The sequence below is a fragment of the Ictalurus punctatus genome, chromosome 4, assembly GCF_001660625.3.
Source record: "Ictalurus punctatus breed USDA103 chromosome 4, Coco_2.0, whole genome shotgun sequence".
Lineage (NCBI taxonomy): Eukaryota > Metazoa > Chordata > Actinopteri > Siluriformes > Ictaluridae > Ictalurus > Ictalurus punctatus.
The window spans coordinates 13,094,064-13,115,887 of NC_071284.1; the positions used below are offsets into that span (position 1 = coordinate 13,094,064).

The 21,824-nt window shown below is 38.0% G+C and overlaps 2 protein-coding genes across 3 annotated transcripts; one reads left to right on the plus strand and one right to left on the minus strand.

The window, feature by feature from the left end:
* Window positions 1–24: 24 nt before the first annotated feature.
* zwilch (zwilch kinetochore protein) lies at window positions 25–17,153 on the plus strand. 2 transcript variants are annotated; one of them, XM_017466198.3, is made up of 19 exons: window positions 25–159; window positions 392–431; window positions 525–611; window positions 1,000–1,124; window positions 1,243–1,430; window positions 1,570–1,649; window positions 1,741–1,896; window positions 5,642–5,713; window positions 5,979–6,072; window positions 6,158–6,210; window positions 6,298–6,400; window positions 6,492–6,571; window positions 6,690–6,846; window positions 7,797–7,825; window positions 8,974–9,110; window positions 9,217–9,312; window positions 9,845–9,960; window positions 10,085–10,179; window positions 16,861–17,153. In XM_017466198.3, exons 1-18 carry the CDS (start codon window positions 110–112, stop codon window positions 10,174–10,176), a joined length of 1,755 nt encoding a protein of 584 aa, XP_017321687.3. In that variant the 5' UTR covers window positions 25–109; the 3' UTR covers window positions 10,177–10,179; window positions 16,861–17,153. The 2 variants fall into 2 exon arrangements, with proteins under 2 accessions (XP_017321687.3, XP_047008905.2); XM_047152949.2 differs by lacking the exon at window positions 1,741–1,896 and having other exon boundaries at window positions 41–159.
* On the minus strand, window positions 14,529–21,667 carry lctlb (lactase-like b). The gene is made up of 13 exons (XM_053677975.1): window positions 21,524–21,667; window positions 20,862–21,022; window positions 20,657–20,744; window positions 20,470–20,579; window positions 20,230–20,358; window positions 20,046–20,141; window positions 19,866–19,920; window positions 19,610–19,771; window positions 19,044–19,318; window positions 17,557–17,683; window positions 17,249–17,448; window positions 16,879–16,942; window positions 14,529–14,650 (listed from the first exon to the last, which is right to left on the minus strand). The coding sequence occupies exons 1-13, from the start codon at window positions 21,633–21,635 to the stop codon at window positions 14,535–14,537; spliced, it is 1,695 nt and encodes a 564-aa protein (XP_053533950.1). The 5' UTR covers window positions 21,636–21,667; the 3' UTR covers window positions 14,529–14,534.
* Between the last annotated feature and the right edge of the window lie 157 nt (window positions 21,668–21,824).

A 21,824-nucleotide genomic window follows, 5' to 3' on the forward strand; every position in this document is an offset into this window, starting at 1 on the left:
CTAGTGACTTATGACCTTTGTGACGTAATACGGCGGGAAGAGGTAAAAATATTTTGAGATTTTTTTTTTTGCTTGAACTTTTTTTTATCAGTCACTTTACAGACACATCATGAGAGCGAAGATTGTTTCGGAAGCTAATAGATTCGTTCAGTTTTTGAAGTAAGTCGTTGTTATTAAATCCTTATGTTGTTTTTACAGGATTGAGTCGGAAAGGAGCATTATAGATTATTTGGTTTAAATTGAGAAAAGAAAACGTGTTAAGTTTAGTGTTAGTCTTAGTACTGACACCAGAGATTACAGCTTTAAGTAATCAGTTACGTCATTCAAATAGATATATTCTGTACTTTTGGTGTAACCTAAGCATTATTACATATGTATGTTTCTGTGTCAGGTTGTGTCAAGATGACAACAAAGATTCCTGGGTTTATCAGGTACAACAGAATAAGAGATATGTTGTAAAATACTAAGTAATAATCCATATTATCATACTGATCAACTGCTGCACTGTTTACCTGGTGTTACAGGAGTATATGAAAATATCAAAATGTAACGATGAACCTCTTCTCAGCATGATTGAAGGAAACCAACCTGCCTTCATCTGTGAGAAAATGGTACGTCAGCCTGTCGTTTCATTTCCATTTCAGTTCAGTTCAGTTATTTTTCTTTGTGTGTAACATTTTTAACAGTAGGAATTGTCCCAAACCAGCTTTGTATAGCGTTAGATCTCTAAAGAACTAACCAGAGGCTGCGATGGGAAGGAAAATGACACGAAGGAGAAACCTGTAAAGGAAACGGACACGACCGTGGCTCTGGATAATGGGATTATAAATCCTTACTCTTTCAGTGTCGTACACTAGAATCAGTTAGTGATATGTGTGTTGAAAGGATGTTCATTATGAGCGTTATAGTCTTATAGCAGCATCAGCAGGTCTGCAGTACCCAGCTGAGGCTGTCCAGTGTAAACTTGATACTTTAAAAATATATATATTTTAACTTTAGCCTCCACCAGTTTATGAGTCTGAGAATACAGAGAGCACAGATGAAATCAGCCTCAGTGAAGAAACACCTGTTAAACCACAAGAGCTCAACATTGGTCCACTTCCACTCAGCGTCAGTAGAGCAAGGTGAGTGAAGCTGTTAGCGTTGTCTTTTAATTTTGGTAGCTTTGATTTAATTTATTTAATTTAAAGCGGTATGCTTTAAGTGTAGCCGCAAGCTTTAAACTGTCGTCTTGTTGCACAGGGAGATATTGTCCTGGTATGCCATGTCTCAGAATCCGAACATGTCCCAGGTGGACGCTCAGGTTCTGCATCCTCTCTGGGTCCGTTGTGACATGCAGGACCCTGCTAACACGTCCTGGCTGGGTGCAGAGACAGTCTACACTGGCAACAAGGCCACAGCGATTAAACTGTACACAATCAGCTGTAAAGGTAGTGTTGGACCCTGAAACCTAACCATTACATTCAGACTGAAAACAGGGAAGAATAATGCAGTAATATCAGTTTGAAAAGGCTGTTTACAAGCCACCAAATTAATACGCTCACATTTTTAAATCTGTATTTTATTCAGGGTCATCATTGGACGAGGCCTCATTTATTACAATGGCTCAGCTGAAACAAGAACACCAGAACCGACACCATTCCTCAGTGGTAATATGCGTTTTTTTTCTTGCTTGGCTAAAATTTAGTCACACCTCCTTGCCCCATGTTTGTCCTTTGTTTTATTGTTGTTTAACTGTAGGTGCTGACAAAAGGCTGGGCCAAATACAATCTTTTTTGCTCGGTGATGGAAGAGAGTTTGGTTATTGATTCTGAGAGCAGCATAACAGCTAACTTTAGATGGAACAATGTAGAGAAGATGTTGGAGATGCCGCCCCTGTCATCTACGGTTACGCTGGTAATCCTACCACTTAGTGTTTGTTGGTCATTGGGCCTCATTTAGCAATCTTTTAGTAAAACTCTGTGAAAATGTTTGCGTAAACCAAACGAAACATTTCCGCTGGATTTACAATAGGTTCATAAACATTGATTTTCTTCATATGCGTGTACGAATGTTGATGAATGGCAATCACCTGTAAAATATCAGGCGCGTACAAAACACGGCTGGTTTACAATTGGTGACGAACACAAAACTCCATAAAAGGCAAAGCTTGTTTTTTTTTTTTTTTTGCAAAATCTGGAGGCAAATTACAGAAATGGTTGATTAGGTGTGAATTATTTGAGGTGAACAGAAAATGCTTTGACATGAAAATGGAGGAAAAAAATGATATCTATCTATCTGAGGAGTATACTGCTCATTGCAGCTCGAGACAAGATACCAGATCAGTTACTTATCGCTCACTTAGTACTGGCTCTAATAAAGTGCTGCACCGCACTAAAATAAGATACTGTGGCAAAGAGTACTGACTTATATACCATCTGATCCTCCTTTTATACAGCTGCATTTCTTCTTAATTGAATGACTGGTCTTAGTTGTCTCAATTTATGGATGTATCTTATTAATTTTTTCATACTTAATATTCCTTTAATTGATGCCGTTATGAAATGACTGGTTTTCACACAGTTTTCAGTCAATTTTGCGTGTAATTGAAATTAAATTAGTAATCCAGTACCATGTGACAGGATGGCAGGAATATCCGATTAGCATAAAATTGAACATAAAAATTTCAATTAGCATTTACATGCATTTTCATAGATTCTTGTATTCTTTAAAAGAATAAAGAGATTCTCATAATCCATTTTTAGTAGTTTGATGGGATTTATAAACACCTGAAACATTTTACTATTCGACAGACACTACCAGTCAAAAGTTTGGACACACTGAGTGAATACAGTATCTCACAAAAGTGAGTACACCCCTCACATTTTTGTAAATTGACAACTCTCTTGTTGGGGCCATGTTTCCTTTCAAAAAGTCCAAGGTTAAGGTCTGTAAACACTCTCTTTTAACTGCAGACTAATTTTCATTTTTAGACTTGTGCTGGTATTCGTTTTAGAAATGCAAATTACAAGGTGATTCTATACTGTTTTCCCTCTATTTGATTTGGAGAAAAAAAATGCTATTAATTAAACTAATTTAATTTAAATTACTTAAAGTATGTTTCACGAAGCCAGAATGTTCGGCTATTAACAGTGTCATATCTGTGATTTGTTTATTTGCTACAAAGTAAAAAAAGCCACGTGAATATCCTCTAAGTGTGGTGATTTCATAATTTTTTGCCAGGGTTTGTGTTAGGCTGATGTCTGTTTTGATGTGCCATGTACAGTATCTCACAAAAGTGAGTACACCCCTCACATTTTTGTAAATATTTGATTATATCTTTTCATGTGACAACACTGAAGAAATGACACTTTGCTACAATGTAAAGTAGTGCGTGTACAGCTCGTATAACAGTGTAAATTTGCTGTCCCCTCAAAATAACTCAACACACAGCCATTAATGTCTAAACCGCTGGCAACAAAAGTGAGTAATGTCCAAATTGGGCCCAAAGTGTCAATATTTTGTGTGGCCACCATTATTTTCCAGCACTGCCTTAACCCTCTTGGGCATGGAGTTCACCAGAGCTTCACAGGTTGCCACTGGAGTCCTCTTCCACTCCTCCATGACGACATCACAGAGCTGGTGGATGTTAGAGACCTTGTGCTCCTCCATCTTCCGTTTGAGGATGCCCCACAGACGATCAATAGGGTTTAGGTCTGGAGACATGCTTGGCTAGTCCATCACCTTCAACCTCAGCTTCTTTAGCAAGGCAGTGGTCGTCTTGGAAGTGTGTTTGGGGTCGTTATCATGCTGGAATACTGCCCTGTGGCCCAGTCTCCGAAGGGAGGGGATCATGCTCTGCTTCTGTAGGTCACAGTACATGTTGGCATTCATGGTTCTCTCAATGAACTGTAGCTCCCCAGTGCCGGCAGCACTCATGCAGCCCCAGACCATGACACTCCCACCACCGTGCTTCACTGTAGGCAAGACACACTTGACTTTGTACTCCTCACCTGGTTGCCGCCACACACGCTTGACACCGTCTGAACCAAATAAGTTTATCTTGGTCTCATCAGACCACAGGACATGGTTCCAGTAATCCATGTCCTTAGTCTGCTTGTCTTCAGCAAACTGCGGGGTTTCTTGTGCATCATCTTCCTTCTGGGACGACAGCCATGCAGACCGATTTGATGCAGTGTGCGGCGTATGGTCTGAGCACTGACAGGCTGACCCCCCACCCCTTCAACCTCTGCAGCAATGCTGGCAGCACTCATACGTCTATTTCCCAAAGACAACCTCTGGATATGATTCTGAGCATGTGCACTCAACTTCTTTGTTCGACCATGGCGAGGCCTGTTCTGAGTGGAACCTGTCCTGTTAAACCACTGTATGGTCTTGGCCACCGTGCTGCAGCTCAGCGTCAGGGTCTTGACAATCTTCTCATAGCCTAGGCCATCTTTATGTAGAGCAACAATTCTTTTTTTTTTTTTTTTTTTTTTCATATCCTCAGAGAGTTCTTTGCCATGAGGTGCCATGTTGAACTTCCAGCGACCAGTATGAGGGAGTGTGAGAGCGATGACACCAAATTTAACACACCTGCTCCCCATTCACACCTGAGACCTTGTAACACTAACAGGTCACATGACACCGGGGAGGGAAAATGGCTAATTGGGCCCAATTTGGACATTTTCACTTAGGGGTGTATTCACTTCTGTTACCTTGGGTTACAGACATTAATGGCTGTGTGTTGAGTTATCCTGAGGACACAGCAAAATGTACACTGTTACACAAGTTGTACACTCACTACTTTACATTGTAGCAAAGTGTCATTTCTTCAGTGTTGTCACGTGAAAAGATATAATCAAATATTTACAAAAATGTGAGGGGTGTACTCACTTTTGTGAGATACTGTATATATTTTTCACTGTCTTAAAGACATTTTAATAAAGACTTAGGGTTGAAATGTGTTTCTAAGATGAATGCAAATAGTGAATTTAATGCCCATGTATCACTTTATTTCTGAATCAGAAGTTAGTTTTACTAAATCAAACATTTCGAACTTTAAATAGTTTCCTCAAACAAGTAGTTTTCATATTTGGAAACTTTAAGAAAAGCCTCCTGGGTGAAGTGTCTTCATGAAGCTGGTCGAGTCGGTGCCAAGAGTGTAAAAACTTTTATCAGTAATACTGTAAAGAATTTAGAATATAAACTGGTTCTTATATTTTTCACACTTTCCTTGGCCAGTGCATACTTCCATGTGTTATTTCGTGGTGTTACTGCCCTTGTTATTATTGTAAAATAATAAACATGAAGAAAACTCTTCTGTGAGCAGGTCATTACACTTTTGAAGGACAGTGCTTTAAATAATCTACAATTACACCTTCCAGAGTACTTACCATATTTACTATTACTATTATTCTGTATGAGATCATCATCATTATTAAATATTATGATGATAGCTGTTACAGGTCTATTTTATGATTAAGCTCTAAAACAATATTACATACAAAAATGCTCAGTTGTGTGATTTTTTTTATTTTTTTTTCCCAGCCTCATTATGCATCCTACTCACAATTTTTCATCACAGTCAATACTGTTTTTGCTGATACAGCTTCTGAAGGAAAAATGCATATTTAACTTGTATATTTTCTGCTATATGCAGCATATCAAGGTGACAGCTGGAGACATTAGGAGCCCTATGTATCAGACCTACAGAGAGCTGGAATTCCTTCTGGTATGTGTTTCTTAACAGGACTGTAAACATTAAAAATGCAAGGCCATAAAAAGCTGTGGTGTTGTATAAATGCAAGGTTTAATTAGTTTTGTCTCACATTCAGAAGCTGACATCTCAAAAAAATAAAACCTATTCAGAAAAGATGATGTTTAACATTCCATTACTTAGTCCCTAATACTTCAGTAATCTATAATGACCTGCTCTACAGAGTGGAAATAAACCATATTTATGAAGTTTTGTGTATGAACGCATTTTTTCTCTCCAGACTCTGGCTGAAGGCTTGAGGATGGAGGAGGTAGAGTGGTTGGAGCCGCTGGAGACACAGTCTGCTGTGGATCTAACCCGAGCACTTATTGAAGGTAAGGCTTCACATCACTGTAGTAATAAATAATGACATTATTCCTTATGCTTTGTTACATTTTGTCATATCCTCTTTGTTCTTAGATCTTAAGAATGTTGCAAATACAGTCCCAGGCCAGAATTTAACAGGATCAGAGGTGAAGCAAACAAACAATAGGAATTCACTTATCTATACATAATACAGCAAAATATTATACACATAGATATTTTTGGTTGTGTAACAGAACCAGACGGGCAAAAATGACTCTGTGGTGGGATTAGGCTGTATGCTAATGGAGAGAGGAAACCTGGATTTCACTGAGCAGCTCTGGGAGAAGATGAGAAGAAGTGAGTGTTGGTTGGGATCTATTCTAAGAATGAGTATAAATGACACAACATCATGTAATAAAGATTCTGTATACAATCCTTTCCCTGATAGGTGTGACTTCATATCAGGACATAACAGACTCTTTGAAATTGGTCATCAAAGCTGTGCGGTTTGGGCAGATTAAACCTTGGGTATGTAATTTACATTTTGTCTAAGAATTAAAGAATAAACCTGTCTGTTAAAATGAAATTGTCTGTTGTATTAGTTGTATACAGTGCTGTATAAAGGGTGTCATGTTTTGCTGCACAGGTCCATAGAGACAGCAGTAGCTCTCTGAGTAAGCTGATGGTGCAGTCCTACCAGCAGCAGGTGGACACTGTGCCTCTCACCGGCCTCACTCCTGCCATTATGCTGCTGGAGCTGGGTTTGGACAAGATGAGGAAAGACTATATCAACTACCTTGTTGGTAATGATCTTGTTTAGTCTATCAACATGTTTAAAGTTTTTATTGATTTTTAACAGGAAATTATGACGGAGTGTATTTTATAGAGCATGGGGTCCATCAGCCAGGATTATTTTATTACTGTTTCTGCTCTAAACCCAGACGAGTCATTTAATAAAGGTTTTAGGTTTTATTATGTAGCTCAGTTGTTTTTGGAATACAAGAACTGGTCAGGTGGGGACTGGAGTCTTTCCATTGAAATGTGATTTGAATGGAATATTTTTCACTGAGCCCTTGTAAGTACTTCCATATAAAATTGTTAGGGAGCCGTGTATGAGCTTCACGAAGTAGGCTCAGTGGCTTTAACTTATCACAGTACAATTAGCTAAAATATAGCTGTTATTAGATAATGATTGGAAACTTTTGTTAGCTGAAAAAGCATGCTAAGCTAGATAGCTAATTTGGGTTGTTTCATGATGACCAAATCTTGGTAGGGAATTCAGGAAGGTTCCAATTAGCATTTTCATGCATTTTCATATATCAGTTGAATTCTTTATAAGGGTAAAGGGATGTGAATGTAGAATGATCCTAGTCAATTTTTTAGTGGTAAACATACTAAACAATTTATTATTTGCCATGCACTGCCAGTCAGAGGTTTGTAAATGCTGAGATTTTTGATAAGATGGTAATATTTAATAATATCTTTTACTGAAAAGACATTTCGATAAATGCTGTAAAGTCTAATGTACATGGTGATCTTAATGAGTAGTGTAGATGGTTTCAAATAATTTAAGATGACACTTTAAAGTGTCTAAATGTATTTAACAATTTTACGTTCTGACAAAGTTCTAAGTTCTAATTAAGTTTTTTTTAATACAGTTAGTAATTAATAGAATTTATAGAGGTCTATTTTATGATTAAGCTGTAAATAATATTACATAGAAAAACTGCTCAGTCGTATTTTTTTCTGACAGGGAATGAGCTGACGACTCTCAACCACCTGGTAAGAACATCACTTTTTTAATGCATGAAATATAAGTTTGTAACGTGGGAGAATACTGTTGTGCTCATAAATTTATATACCCCGTGCAAAATGTTAATAATTAAAAATAATAAATAAATTAGAGGGATCATTAAAATTTCATTTTGTTTATCATTTAGTACTGCCCTGAATAAGCTATTCCAACATAATAGATGTTTGCATACTTTATAGTTCACAAGACACAATTATAACTGAATTTACACAAATGAACCAGTTCAAAAGTTTACATATGCTTGGTTCTTAATACTGTGTGTCGTTACATAGGTTATCAGCTACTGTTTTTATGTTTTGTGATAGTTGTACATGGGTCCCTTGTTTGTCCTGAGCAGTTAAACTGCCCACTGTTCTTCTGCAAAATCTTCCAGGTCCTTTAAATTCATTGGTTCTCCAGCATCTTCTGCATATTTGACCTCTTTCCAACAGCGGATATATGATTATGAGGTCCATCTTTTCACTTTGGACAAACAACACAAAACTATTACAAAGGGTACATACATTCACTGATGCTCAAGAAAGCAACACGATATATTAAGTGCTAGGGGGATGTAAACTTTTGAGCAGGAAGATTGGTGTAAATTGTTATTATTTCATTACCTTTTGTAATAGTTGTGTACTAGTCCCTCAGTTGTCCTCAGTGTGAAAAGATGGATAATAACATCATATAGTTGGAAAGGGGTCAAATATGCAGAAGATGCTGGAAAAGCACAGAATATACAGGACCTGGAAGATTTTTCTGAAGAACAGTCGGCAGTTTAACTGCTCAGGACAAACAAGGGACTCATGAACAACTATCACAAAACATAAAAACAGTCGTTGATCATCCAGGTAATGACACGCAGTTTTAAGAATCAAACGTATTTAAACTTTTGAACTGGTTCATTTTTGTAAATACAGCTATTATTTTGTCCTGTGGACTATATGTAAACATCTGTTATGTGAAAGCTTATTCAGGGCAGATCTAAATAATAAACAAAATGCAATTTGAATGATCCCTCTTATTTAAAAACAAAAATGAAAAAACATTTTCAGATTCTACAAGTCGTGTAAATTTATGAACACAACTGTAGGTATTAACAGCCACTGCTGTGTTTCTGCATGATGATTTTCAGAGTTACTACCTCAGCAGTGAGGTGAATATACAAGAGCAGGTGATCAGATTGAGGAAACTGCACCACCTGCTGGAGGTCCTGGGCACCTGCAGCAGCTTTCTCAACCTGCCTCATGAGCGCCTCTTCTTCTTCACTCAGTCAGCGATTTGCTTCTATGTTCTTTTAACCATCTGTTTACGTAAAACACTCCATTCATTTTAATGGCTGATCACTGTGACTGTTTTTTTTTAATTTTTATCTTAGGTCATGTTTGCAGTACTACAAAACAGCACCTTATAACGAAGAGCATGTGTTTCAGATGCAAATCAAACCTGCTCTGATCAGCCACTTCTATCAGACGTAAGTAAAATCTGCTCTGATTCAGGTTTGCACTGTAAAAAATGTATGCATGGTGCATGAGATACTGATGTGATGTAATATAATGACGTGCATGTTTTGTTGATTTCCTAAATTAAAAGGGTTAAAACCTCTGCAGGGAACAAACTTACTGTTTACGTGCTAAATTTAACACATCGGACAACAATTAAACATAAACATAGGCATCTTCAAAAGTTTGAGCATCCTGTCATTCAATACTTAGTAACACCCCATTTCGTAGAAATCACAGCCTCCAAATGTTTCTTGTAGTCAGCTTTGTATTGTTGATTTAGGATAATTTTCTACACATTTTCTTGCGGAATGCTTTTAGTTCAGAAATATTCTTAGATAGTTTTGCATGCACAACATGTTTGAGATCTGCCCACACATTTTCAATGATATTCAAGTTTGGGGATTGTGAACGTTTTTCATTTAGATAGTCAACAAAACATGTAATTTGACCAGGGGTCCCCAAACAATTGCCAAAGACTGCATGCATGTGTTTCATTCATAGAGAGCAGCCCTCTTCATGGGGAGTGGAGGTATCTAGTGGGAAGGGGTCAGGAGAGGTGAAGACTTCCTGGCATCTCAGTGATAAACCTCTAGTGGATCACTTCAGCTCAGACTCGGGTAAATTCCCAAGGAAGCTGTATCTATTACTTGTTTATTCTTCAACTGCATGAAACATACTTCACATGATTGTAGCCTTTTGGTGGCTAAAAGAAACAAGACTTTCAACCACTCCACATTCCAGATGTGCCCCTGGAGGTCTCAGTGAATGGAGAGAGTGAGAAGACTGCATACTTCAGAACGATGGTGTGCTGCAGCCTGGCCAACTTCAGTTAGCAGGTCAGAATCACCAGCTCTGTTCTGTGCACTGCAAATGTTATTTAATATATTTCGAATGTGCCATTTGGTCTTATTTTTTAACTTGGTATGAAATCAGAGGGTCTGCCAAAGTCAAAAAAGGATTTATAAAACCAAAGTTCATCACCATATCACACTGAATGTTAACGTCATTTCAATAAACTAGTTCTTGGGCTCAGTGCTGCAGAGTCATAGAGCCTGAAAGCAGGAACCTATTAACCTATTATTGCATATATACAGGATGTCCTGGGTCCTTAAACAGTCTTCCTTTGTCTCAACTCACTTATTTTACAACTAAAAGGCCTAAATGGGGTTTGAATTGTTATAAATTAAAATGTTAAGTTCTTAATCCAGTGTTTTATTTTTTCATTCTTGTATGCGATTATATCTGTTTGAAAAACATTTGACATCACGTCACACACAATAAATACAAGTGTTGGTCTGGGAAAACCTGTTGGATGTTGCTGCAGCTGAGTTTTGGCAAATCCAGCTTTGATCAAAATGGGTTTTTTCTTCTTATAACATACTTTGACACCTTGACTGTAAGAAACATAAATATATTTCTCTAAAAAGTAGGAATTTATGAAATTTATGAATTTCTGCAGAGATTACACATTGGGAAAATAAGGAGCCATTTTATCATATGAGACTGTAAAAACGGTCAGCTGTTAAAGCTGTTTTTATTTCTAGTTTGTTAGCTAAGTTTGCTTTTCTCATGAAGTGAACATTATGCGTTGATCAAATTGTTAGTTACAGTATCTCACAAAAGTGAGTACACCCCTCACATTTTTGTAAATATTTGATTATATCTTTTCATGTGACAACACTGAAGAAACGACACTTTGCTACAATGTAAAGTAGTGAGTGTACAGCTTGTGTAACGGTGTAAATTTGCTGTCCCCTCAAAATAACTCAACACACAGCCATTAATGTCTAAACCGCTGGCAACAAAAGTGAGTACACCCCCAAGTGAAAATGTCCAAATTGGGCCCAAAATGTCAATATTTTGTGTGGCCACCATTATTTTCCAGCACTGCCTTAACCTTCTTGGGCATGGAGTTCACCAGAGCTTCACAGGTTGCCACTGGAGTCCTCTTCCTCTTCTCCATGACGACATCACGGAGCTGGTGGATTTTAGAGACCTTGTGCTCTTCCACCTTCTGTTTGAGGATGCCCCACAGATGCTCAATAGGGTTTAATCCATCACCTTCGCCCTCAGCTTCTTTAGCAAGGCAGTAGTCATCTTGGAAGTGTGTTTGGGGTCGTTATCATGTTGGAATACTGCCCTGTGGCCCAGTCTCCGAAGGGAGGGGATCATGCTCTGCTTCAGTATGTCATAGTACATGTTGGCATTCATGGTTCCCTCAATGAACTGTAGCTTCCTAGTGCCGGCAGCACTCATGCAGCCCCAGACCATGACACTCCCACCACCATGCTTGACTGTAGGCAAGACACACTTGACTTTGTACTCCTCACCTGGTTGCCGCCACACACGCTCGACACCGTCTGAACCAAATAAGTTTATCTTGGTCTCGTCAGACCACAGGACATGGTTCCAGTAATCCATGTCCTTAGTCTGCTTGTCTTCAGTAAACTGTTTCTGGGCTTTCTTGTGCATCACCTTTAGAAGACGCTTCCATCTGGGACGACAGCCATGCAGACCAATTTGATGCAGTGTACGGCGTATGGTCTGAGCACTGACAGGCTGACCCCCCACCCCTTCAACCTCTGCAACAATGTTGGCAGCACTCATACGTCTATTCATTGAGGGAACCATGAATGGCAACATCTACTGTGACATACTGAAGCAGAGCATGATCAGTATGCAGTATTCCAGCATGATAATGACCCCAAACACACCTCCAAGATGCCCACTGCCTTGCTAAAGGAGCTGAGGGTGAAGGTGATGGACTGGCCAAGCATGTCCCCAGACCTAAACCCTATTGAGCATCTGTGCGGCATCCTCAAACGGAAGATGGAGGAGCGCAAGGTCTCTAACATCCACCAGCTCTGTGATGTCGTCATGGAGGAGTGGAAGAGGACTCCAGTGGCAACCTGTGAAGCTCTGCTGAACTCCATGCCCAAGAAGGTTAAGGCAGTGCTGGAAAATAATGGTGGCCACACAAAATATTGACATTTTGGGCCCAATTTGGACATTTTCACTTGGGGGTGTACTCACTTTTGTTGCCAGCGGTTTAGACATTAATGGCTGTGTGTTGAGTTATTTTGAGGGGACAGCAAATTTACACTGTTATACGAGATGTACACTCACTACTTTACATTGTAGCAAAGTGTCATTTCTTCAGTGTTGTCACATGAAAAGATATAATCAAATGTTTACAAAAATATGAGGGGTGTACTCACTTTTGTGAGATACTGTACATGGCACATCAAAACAGACATCAGCCTAACACAAACCCTGGCAAAAATTATGGAATCACCACATTTAGAGGATATTCACGCAGCTTTTTTACTTTGTAGCAAATAAACAAATCACAGATATGACACTGTTAATAGCTGAACATTCTGGCTTCGTGAAACATACTTTAAGTAATTTAAATTAAATTAGTTTAATTAATAGCATTTTTTCTCTCCAAATCAAATAGAGGGAAAACAGTATAGAATCACCTTGTAATTTGCATTTCTAAAACGAATACCAGCACAACTCTAAAAATGCAAATTAGTCTGCAGTTAAAAGAGAGTGTTTACAGACCTTAACCTTGGACTTTTTGAAAGGAAACATGGCCCCAAAAAGAGAGTTGTCAGTTGAAACAATGGAAATGATTATAAAACTCCTTCAAGAAGGAAATCCAACACAAAAGATGTTGGTTGTTCCCAGTCACCTGTGTCTAAAAGTTGGTGCAAGTATGAAACAAAATTGGAAGGGTATAAAAGGAAAACGTACGGGTAGACCAAGGGAGACAGCAAAGCATCAGGATAGAAATCTCAATGTCCTATGCCTTGAAAATGGAAAATTCACAACAAAACAAAATGAAATGGGATTCATGTATAGAAAAGCCAAACGAAAATCAGAACTAACACCTAAACAGAAGAAAATAAAGGTACAGTGAGCTAAAGAGAAGCAATCATGGTGTGGATGATTGGATGAAAGTGATATTCAGTGATGAATCACAAATCTGCATTGACCAAGGAGCTGGAACTTTTGTCTGGTGCCGTTCTAATGAAACGTATAAAGATGACTGCCTGAAGAAAACAAATTTCCCCACTCATTTATGATACGAGGTCGCATGTCAGGTAAAGGACCAGGGGAGACCTCAACAGTCAATGCACGGGTGTACACTGAACTTTTGGACACTTTTGTCATTCCATCGATAGAAAATAGGTTCGGTGGTGATGAAGTCATTTTTCAGGATGATAATGCATCCTGCCACAGAGCAAAGAGTGTTAAAGCTTTTCTTCAGGAAAAGCAGATCAATTCGATTGGAAATTTATGGTGAAAATTTAAAAAAAAAAAAAAAAAATTGGTCACTGACAAGACTCCATCCTGCAAACCTGTCAACCACTATTCAAGGAAGTTGGAACCATGTTGATTGAGAATATTGTTTTTCATTAGTGAAGTCCACGCCTAAAAGAATTCAGGCCATCATAAAAACCCAAGGAGGAGCAACAGAGTACTAATTCTGATTTGATTTTTTTAATTGTTGTTGATGATTCCATTATTTATTTTTTTTCCTCAACATTGAGTGATTCCATAATTTTTTCCACTTTTTTGTTCAATTATTCAGCAACTATTTCAGCACTGATGTTAAGAGCATTCGTGATCAGACAAGTCAAAAGCGACAATGAGGCTCCAGTTCGTCAAATGTCGTGACTGACATTAACCTCTGGAAATGAAACTAGGGAAAGCAACATGGATAAATTGCCTATAAACCTATTGATTACTCATTTTCATGGTCCTATTTATTATTTTTATATTTACCTTTTTGCATATTAAATCAAATGCATATAAAACCAATAAATAGCATTTACTTTTAGACAGTCAAAGTGTTTGCGTCTTTCAGTGTTCAGTTCTGAGGGAAACAAACGGTAACATGCCAGAACTTTACTTGTGACTGAGATCTGTGCAAATGAGACACATATTTCAGTTCTAGTATTCAAAACTTGATAAATTAGAAAAATTTGTTTTATCATGTGAAGGTTTTTACAATGCCATCACGCATGCACGTATGTTTAGATGTGTATTATTTCTCAAAATTTGGTCTTCAAAAAAATTTAGCTTGAGAATACTTATAGACACTGTATATATGTTTTTTATAGAATAGGTTAGAAATATTTGAAGTGTTTGAGTATGTATGTGGTCAGTTCTTGCTTCTTTGCTAGGTGCGTCTGCGAAGGAGAAACATAAGAAAAAGCGCAGTGATGAGAATGCAGAGGGTGCACACAGTGGGCACGACTATCTCTGTTACCATCTCCATGTGGCTGGTCAAGGGATCTGAAACACAGGCACAATAAAACTCTGTTATCACAAGTTTGTTAGTATAGTGTCGTGCAAACAAAGCAATTTAGATTTGTACCACTTGCTCAGAATAGCTCATAGCGCTTTCCTTGTATTTTTTGTAACACATGGCAGATGAGCCTGTCTGTGTGTGGGTGTGTGGGCTTACCATGAATAAGTCTTAGAATATTGGCAGCCGTACTCCTCTGTTCCTCTAATTTAAAAAGAGAGAAATGCATTTAGACTGGAATCGAGGCATTTGAACCCTTTTATGGCATAAGAGCATAGAGTTAGCACAGAACTAATTCTACACACTGTTGTTATAACAGTCGTGTAATAGCTGCTCACTCATGAAGTACCTTCTTGGTCTTGTCTAGAACCTTACACCTGTGGTGATTTTAATGAATTGGTCCATCAATACATGGCTATAGTCATGTGCTAATACTTTTATCATGACTAGACAGCAATCTTTTAATGCATAGGTTTTAAACGGCAGGTTTGAGGACCCACTGCATTGCACAATTTCAAAATTTCCATGTTTTCAGTTTTGAACGTAGTGAAATGGATAAACGTTTTGTTAAGTTTTATATTCTGTGACATTCTCCTCTAGGGAAGCTGTCAAAATAAACTCATCGACCACTTTATGAAGAACACCTCTACTCCTGCACATACATGCAATTATCCAAGCAGCCAATCATGTCGGTGCAAGCAGTGCAATGTACAAAATCATGTAGATAGAGATGAAGAGCTTTGAGCTGGTTTGAGTATTTCATTATTGCTGATCTCCTGGATAGTTGAAGCTTGGACAAAGTCCAGGAGACCTAGCCTCAGATTCTTGTTCTTTGCTGACAGGAATGGAACCTCATGTGGTTTTCTGCTGTTGTGATCCACCTCCACCAGTGTATGGAAGTACATCTTGTAAATTTAAGCCCATTATTCCACTGACATAACATAATTGATGTTTCACCTGCAGTTCTGAAGAATCCTAACAGACCCACTAAACTGCTACTTGCATCACACTGGCATTTGACAGCTGTTCTTTTGTTATACCATTGAAATGACTGATAAGGTGCTGCTTTTAAGGGATGCAACAATTATTCATTTATTATATTGACATTAATCTGTAATCCTGTCACTGGAGGAATCTTTTACATGTTTATGTTCTGATTATAATGAGGATGATATGGGTTTAAGTATGAACAACTGACTGGATTTCTGAAGCTTGGTGCATACTGGTCAAAAGCAGTTAAACGTAAACAAATATGGTCTTGCTCACAAACAAAGCCAGCAGATATATATATATATATATATATATATATATATATATATATATATATATATATATATATATATATATATATATATATATAAAAATAAATAAAAGCAGCTATTATAAATCACACACTAATGGCATGCCAGCAAACATTTTTTTTTTTTTTTTTTTTTGTATTTATTTGTTTTTTAATAAATCACTTGTGTTCAGAATTATTCTGTCAGTTTTGGTTCGATTATTTATTGACCTCTCAACAGCAAGTACCATTCCTGAGCAGCAGTTTTGTTGTCTAACTTAGGAACCTGCTTGAATAAGTAATTATTATGTGGTTGGTTTTTTATTTTTATTTTTATTTTTTTTATGCTGGCCTGAACATGAGCTGAGACATTCTGGCCTCCCGGGTCTATGCTGGCTAAAACCTCATATTCATAGAAGCGGACCACACAGTCCCCCCCCCCCCCCCCCCCCTTTTTTTTTTTTTTTTTTTTTTTTTTTTTTTTAAGGCTTTCCAGGACAATGCAGAAAGATTGCCAAACCAAAAAGAGCACATTTATTCATCATGCACAAGTCAATCGTTTGGCATCCCTGCATGATCCTTATTTTTTTTGGATTCTCTTTTAGCTGGAGGGGAAAACAAAATAAAACGCTGTTCGCGAGTTAAGTCTTCTGAAGCTTTCTGTCCCATCAAAGCCTCTGTCAATCCGACTGTCTTGTTGGCTCGCATGCCAATGCCCATCTGACATAAATATCTGAATGATAGATACGTGATGACAGATTGAGGTTATTATGTGGTCTTTGCAAAATGAAGTGGTACAGATCCAGAAGTAGATAGATGAGGTTTTATGTCACTTTTCTGATGTATACTTTTCACTGCTCTCTACAAATGGATATTGTTTTTTTTGCCCCAACTAATCCTTCATCTCTCTTTTACTAGATCTGTAGACGTACTAACCTGCAGCCAAGAGCCGATTGCTAGATGAACACATCTCTGCAGCCTTCCTCTTCCAGTTCTCAACCTGCCAATTGCCATATGAAACACACATTTTATCAATACTTGTGTGTGTGTGTGTGTGTGTGTGTGTGTGTGTGTGTGTGTGTGTGTGTGTGTGTGTTTGTGTGTGAAATTTTGCATTAGAGGCTCAAAAAAGACTAGTACGTGAAGAAACAGATTTTTGTATACATTCTTGTGTCTCATTATACATGTAATAAATGTCTTTACAGGGTTAACGTCTCATCCATTTAATTCCTTCTAAAATCCTAATGCCAGTGGCTGTAGAACATTAGTCGATTAATAGAAGGAGCACAGAAGAAACAGCTGGTACCTCTCTAAGATTAGGGAATCCGTTGGAGCTGATGATGCGTTTATAGTAGTGAACGGAGGCCTTGGGGTAACGGGTTTTGTTCTTATTCTTAAAGTCTACATAATACAGTCCAAATCTGTCTGAGTAGCCATCATCCCACTCGAACTTATCCAGCAGAGACCACGCAGTGTAGCCCTTCACATTCACTCCATCTCTGATGGCTGCAGGAAACCGAGATTATTTGATTTGAGCAGTGTGTCATTTTTCAATGTCCAAAAAGATTCTGATTCAATAATGAGCTCAATAGTTTTGATTCAATAATCACTTGCCTTTCAGCATTTCATTGATGTAATCCCTATAATACTGGATCCTCCAGTCATCACACAAGTCCGTGCACATCATTTTCTCAGAGACTCCATTTTCAGTGATGTAGATTACAGGGTTCCCATACTGAGTCTACAGAAGTAAATAAAAGTCATGACCAAAAAGAGACATTTTTAGAAGTCTCCAATTGTCAGCACTTTGTAACAGTAAGAGGTAGGTTTTTGTGATTTCTTTGTAACATGACAAGCTGCTTTTTTTTTGTCTTAACTCATAAGGAGAGATAAAAGAGAGGCTGGAGAGGGAGAAACTGTTTATAGCTGTTATAATTTACAATTGCGGTTGGAAGTTTACATACACTTATCATGAACATGAATTTTCTTTAAACCGACTATATGAAAGGAATACAACAGAAACAGATTGTGCTGATGTGTCACTAACCTGAAGTTGATTATTTCCCAGCACGTTTCAAAGTGTTTTATTCATGTTCATCCAGTTCATGGTAGGCCTGTGCCTTGATGGTTCCTGGGGTTTTTTCTGGCCATCCAGACTAATTTCCTCTCAACTGAGGGTGACAGTTTGGGTCTTCTTCCATACCTTGGAAAAGTGGCTACACTTCCCAATAACTTGTACTTATGTACAGTTGTTTGAACTGATGATCTTGGAATCTGCAATTGTTTAGAAATGGCTCCAAGAGACATTCCTGACGTGTAAATCCACCATCCTTTTTTTTCAGATCTGCACTGAGCTCCATGGACTTTCCATAGTAATGTGTGTCGGTCAATCCAATGTGTGCTGTCAAGCAAACCCTTTTAATGTTGGCACAGAGAACCCACCAGCTGTAGTCAATCATGATTACTAACAGGAAATTAAGAGGCCTTGGTCTTGGCAAATTAAAGAACATTTTGGAACTTTCAGTACCAATGAAAATAATCTAAGTGTTTGTATGTATAATTTTGACCCTGTATTTATAATTTTGGTCCTGTGTTGAATACAGAAAACCCCAAATGAATTAAACCTGTGAACCAAAGTCTTGTTTTTCTTTTTTTTATTAAAGATGTTGTACAATCATTCTGCCCCAGAAAAAGAATTTATTGAAAGCCGAATCATGTCCATGATAAGTGTATGTAAACTTCCGACTGCAACTCTAAGTGATGAAACATTATTTATCATTCAATAACTAAAAATGGATAAAACCTTCAACATTCAAAAAATAAAAATTTGCAGTGCCAGCAAATTGCTGCGCTACAAGAAGAGCAAAACACTTTGAAATGTGCTGGGAAATAATCAACTTCAGGTCAGGGACACATCAGCACAGCCTGTTTCTGTTGTATTCCTTTCATATAGTCTTTAAAGAATATGTCAGAATAAGAAAACAGTAAACATTTAGGGATCTACAGATGAATTAAACTGAAATGGAAAATATAGAACAAGGAATTCGATAGGATGGATAAACATTAGCAAGAGGACAGTTCTAAACCATTGCATGATGTACCTTTATGAAGTTGAGCAGACGCCGGAAGCCCCAAGGCACAGAGTAGAGCCATTCTGAGCCAGGATCAGGCCAGCGTGGATCCACCAGCTCAGCCAGGTCTCGATCTGTATAGAAGGAGCCACCACGGTCTGGAGGGCTTGTCTTCTGGGTGATATAGCGTGTGGTGAAATGCCCTACTCCCAGGAAGTCACACGTGCCTTTAATGTAACCCTTCTCCTGAGAGGAGAAGGTGGGAAGTCGAGATGTTCCCAACCCCTGCTGAGAACTCTTCCTACCTGAACACACATTAAATACAGCTAATGTGTTTATCTAGAAAGGTATATGGTCTAATTGAAATCATTGAGGTCCTACAAAATGACCAGATTTACAACTATAAGACATTAATTATTCACATTACAATATCTCTCTCTCTCTCTCTCTCTCTCTCTCTCTCTCTCTCTCTCTCTATATATATATATATATATATATATATATATATATATATATATATATATATATATATATATATATAAATTTTATATTATATTATATTATAGCTCTGACAGCAAGATGATGATTAAATGTACCTATGAAGTCCTTCATGGCCTGAGGGTAGTCTCCATGGAAGACGGGTGTAGCAAACCAGCCCATGTAGAACTGGACATATCTCTCAGCTGCCTCTATGTCCTTCGGGTTGGTAATGTCCACTGGCTCTCCCCAGTCTCCAGACAGTGAAATCCCCACCAAACCTGCAGCAAGAGGCAGATCTCTTTCAAATTTCTCATGACAGAATTACAATAAGTTTATGACAGCTTTGTAAATCTTTCATTTGAACTTGATTACCATTTTGATTGTGTCGCCATTGACTGTCATAGGTATGCCAAACCTTAGCGTGTGCCTGGGGACAGTGGTTTAAAACCATTACTAACTGATGCAAACTGTTTAAATAAATAAATAAATAAATAATGTACCATTATCATTGACTCAAATAACTTTAAAGTAGTGATGTATATGTTCTCTAACCTTGATGATGTGGTGAGCTGCCTTGTAGGCCCCTGTGCCTTTGAGCTTCAGGCCTGGAGCATGTTCTCCTGTTTCATAGCCCTCTACTGCCACTGACTAGCATGCAAACAATCATATTTCAAAGAATGACAAAATTCAACAAGTAGTTTTCATGAGATGGTAATTAAAAACCAAAAAGCAATACCCATGGGTTATTAAAAGTGATCCAGTGTTTCACACGGTTTCCGAATCTTTCAAAGCAAAGACTGGCAAAGTCGTTAAAGTAATTGACCATGCTGATGTTCTGCCAGCCTCCAAATTTCTCCTGCAAAACCTGTTAAAACGGAACAACACAAACAGCTGTTGAATGAGGTATGTTTTGCTTATATGATTAAGCCAATAAGATGTTATGTGTTGATATGAAGCATTTACTGTGAATGCACACCTGTGGAAGGTCCCAGTGATACAGGGTCACAATAGGAGTGATTTTATTTTCCAGCAGTTGGTCAATGAGGGTATTGTAGTACTTGAGTCCTTTCTCATTCACATATTCAGCTGCAAACATACAGACATTATTATCAGGACTATGCCACATTCAACATAAGCATATTTCATAAGCATCATCCTCTTACACCTGATCCCGGTGGGAATGACTCGAGGCCAGGAGATGGAGAAAAGATAGTGCTTCAGTTTGAGTTCTTTTATCAGGGATACATCATCCTATACACAGAACAACAAAAGCTTTTTTTCCTACTATGTGCTTCAAGTACATTCATTGTCAACATCTATTTAATAACTGAAGTGATAAAATACATTAAACATTTAATTTGTAATTACCTTAACTTTGTAGTAGCCTTCACATGAGGAGTCTCCTGTACCGTTAAAGAAGATTTTTCCCTTATTATGACAGAACACATCCCAAATACTCAGTCCTTTGCCATCCTTGTCCCAAGCTCCTTCTGTCTGGTAGGCTGAACTGCCGGCACCCCACGAAAATCCTGCCAAAAGGATTAGTTTAGTGTAGGACAACCATAATTCAACAGATTGAGCAGTAAATCTACATATAAATAGACATATAATCTTGATTTTAAAAATCAGGATGGAAACAAAAAAAGTATGAAGTATACCATTCAGATTAAATAGATCATAGTTTTCATGATCATTTTAATAACAGTGGCAAAAAAAGAAGGAAAATATTTCAATTTAGCTGCCTACTTTGCCTGCAGCTTTAAAGGACAGGCAGGGTTTTTTTCTTGTGTGTAAATTCAAGTTTTTATTTGGACATTCACTTTGGTGCTCAGTATAGTATAGCTAGGAAGTAAAACTAGTTGACATTTCCCATCTGTTTAGTAATTGTATAATGCCATGGCTAAAAATATTACTTCTTAAGCCTAGCAATCATCTATTTGGTTTGAAGGACAGTAGTGTGCTTATCGCAAGGTTCATCAGCCACCCTTTGACTATTTTGTGGGCAAGTATTCAATATGATAAACTCATACCAGCTGGAAAAGTGCCATAATAGAAGGAGCCGTGGTCGTTCTTTGTCCAGTCGAAGTCCTCAGCCGCAGACAGACACAGCACCAACACAAGCACATGGTAGCGTGACAGCATAATTTTCCTACACACAGCTCCAGCACTGTGGTCTTTTTCAGTAGTACCAAACACTACTGCCTCCACAATCAGAAGTGCCTATGTAGAAAATGCACTCAAAAATTACACCCAGTAAATACTCCATCACTATTAAAACCAGCAGCCACTGATCAGCACCATGCTTATCAAAACCTGTTGACACTATTAGAC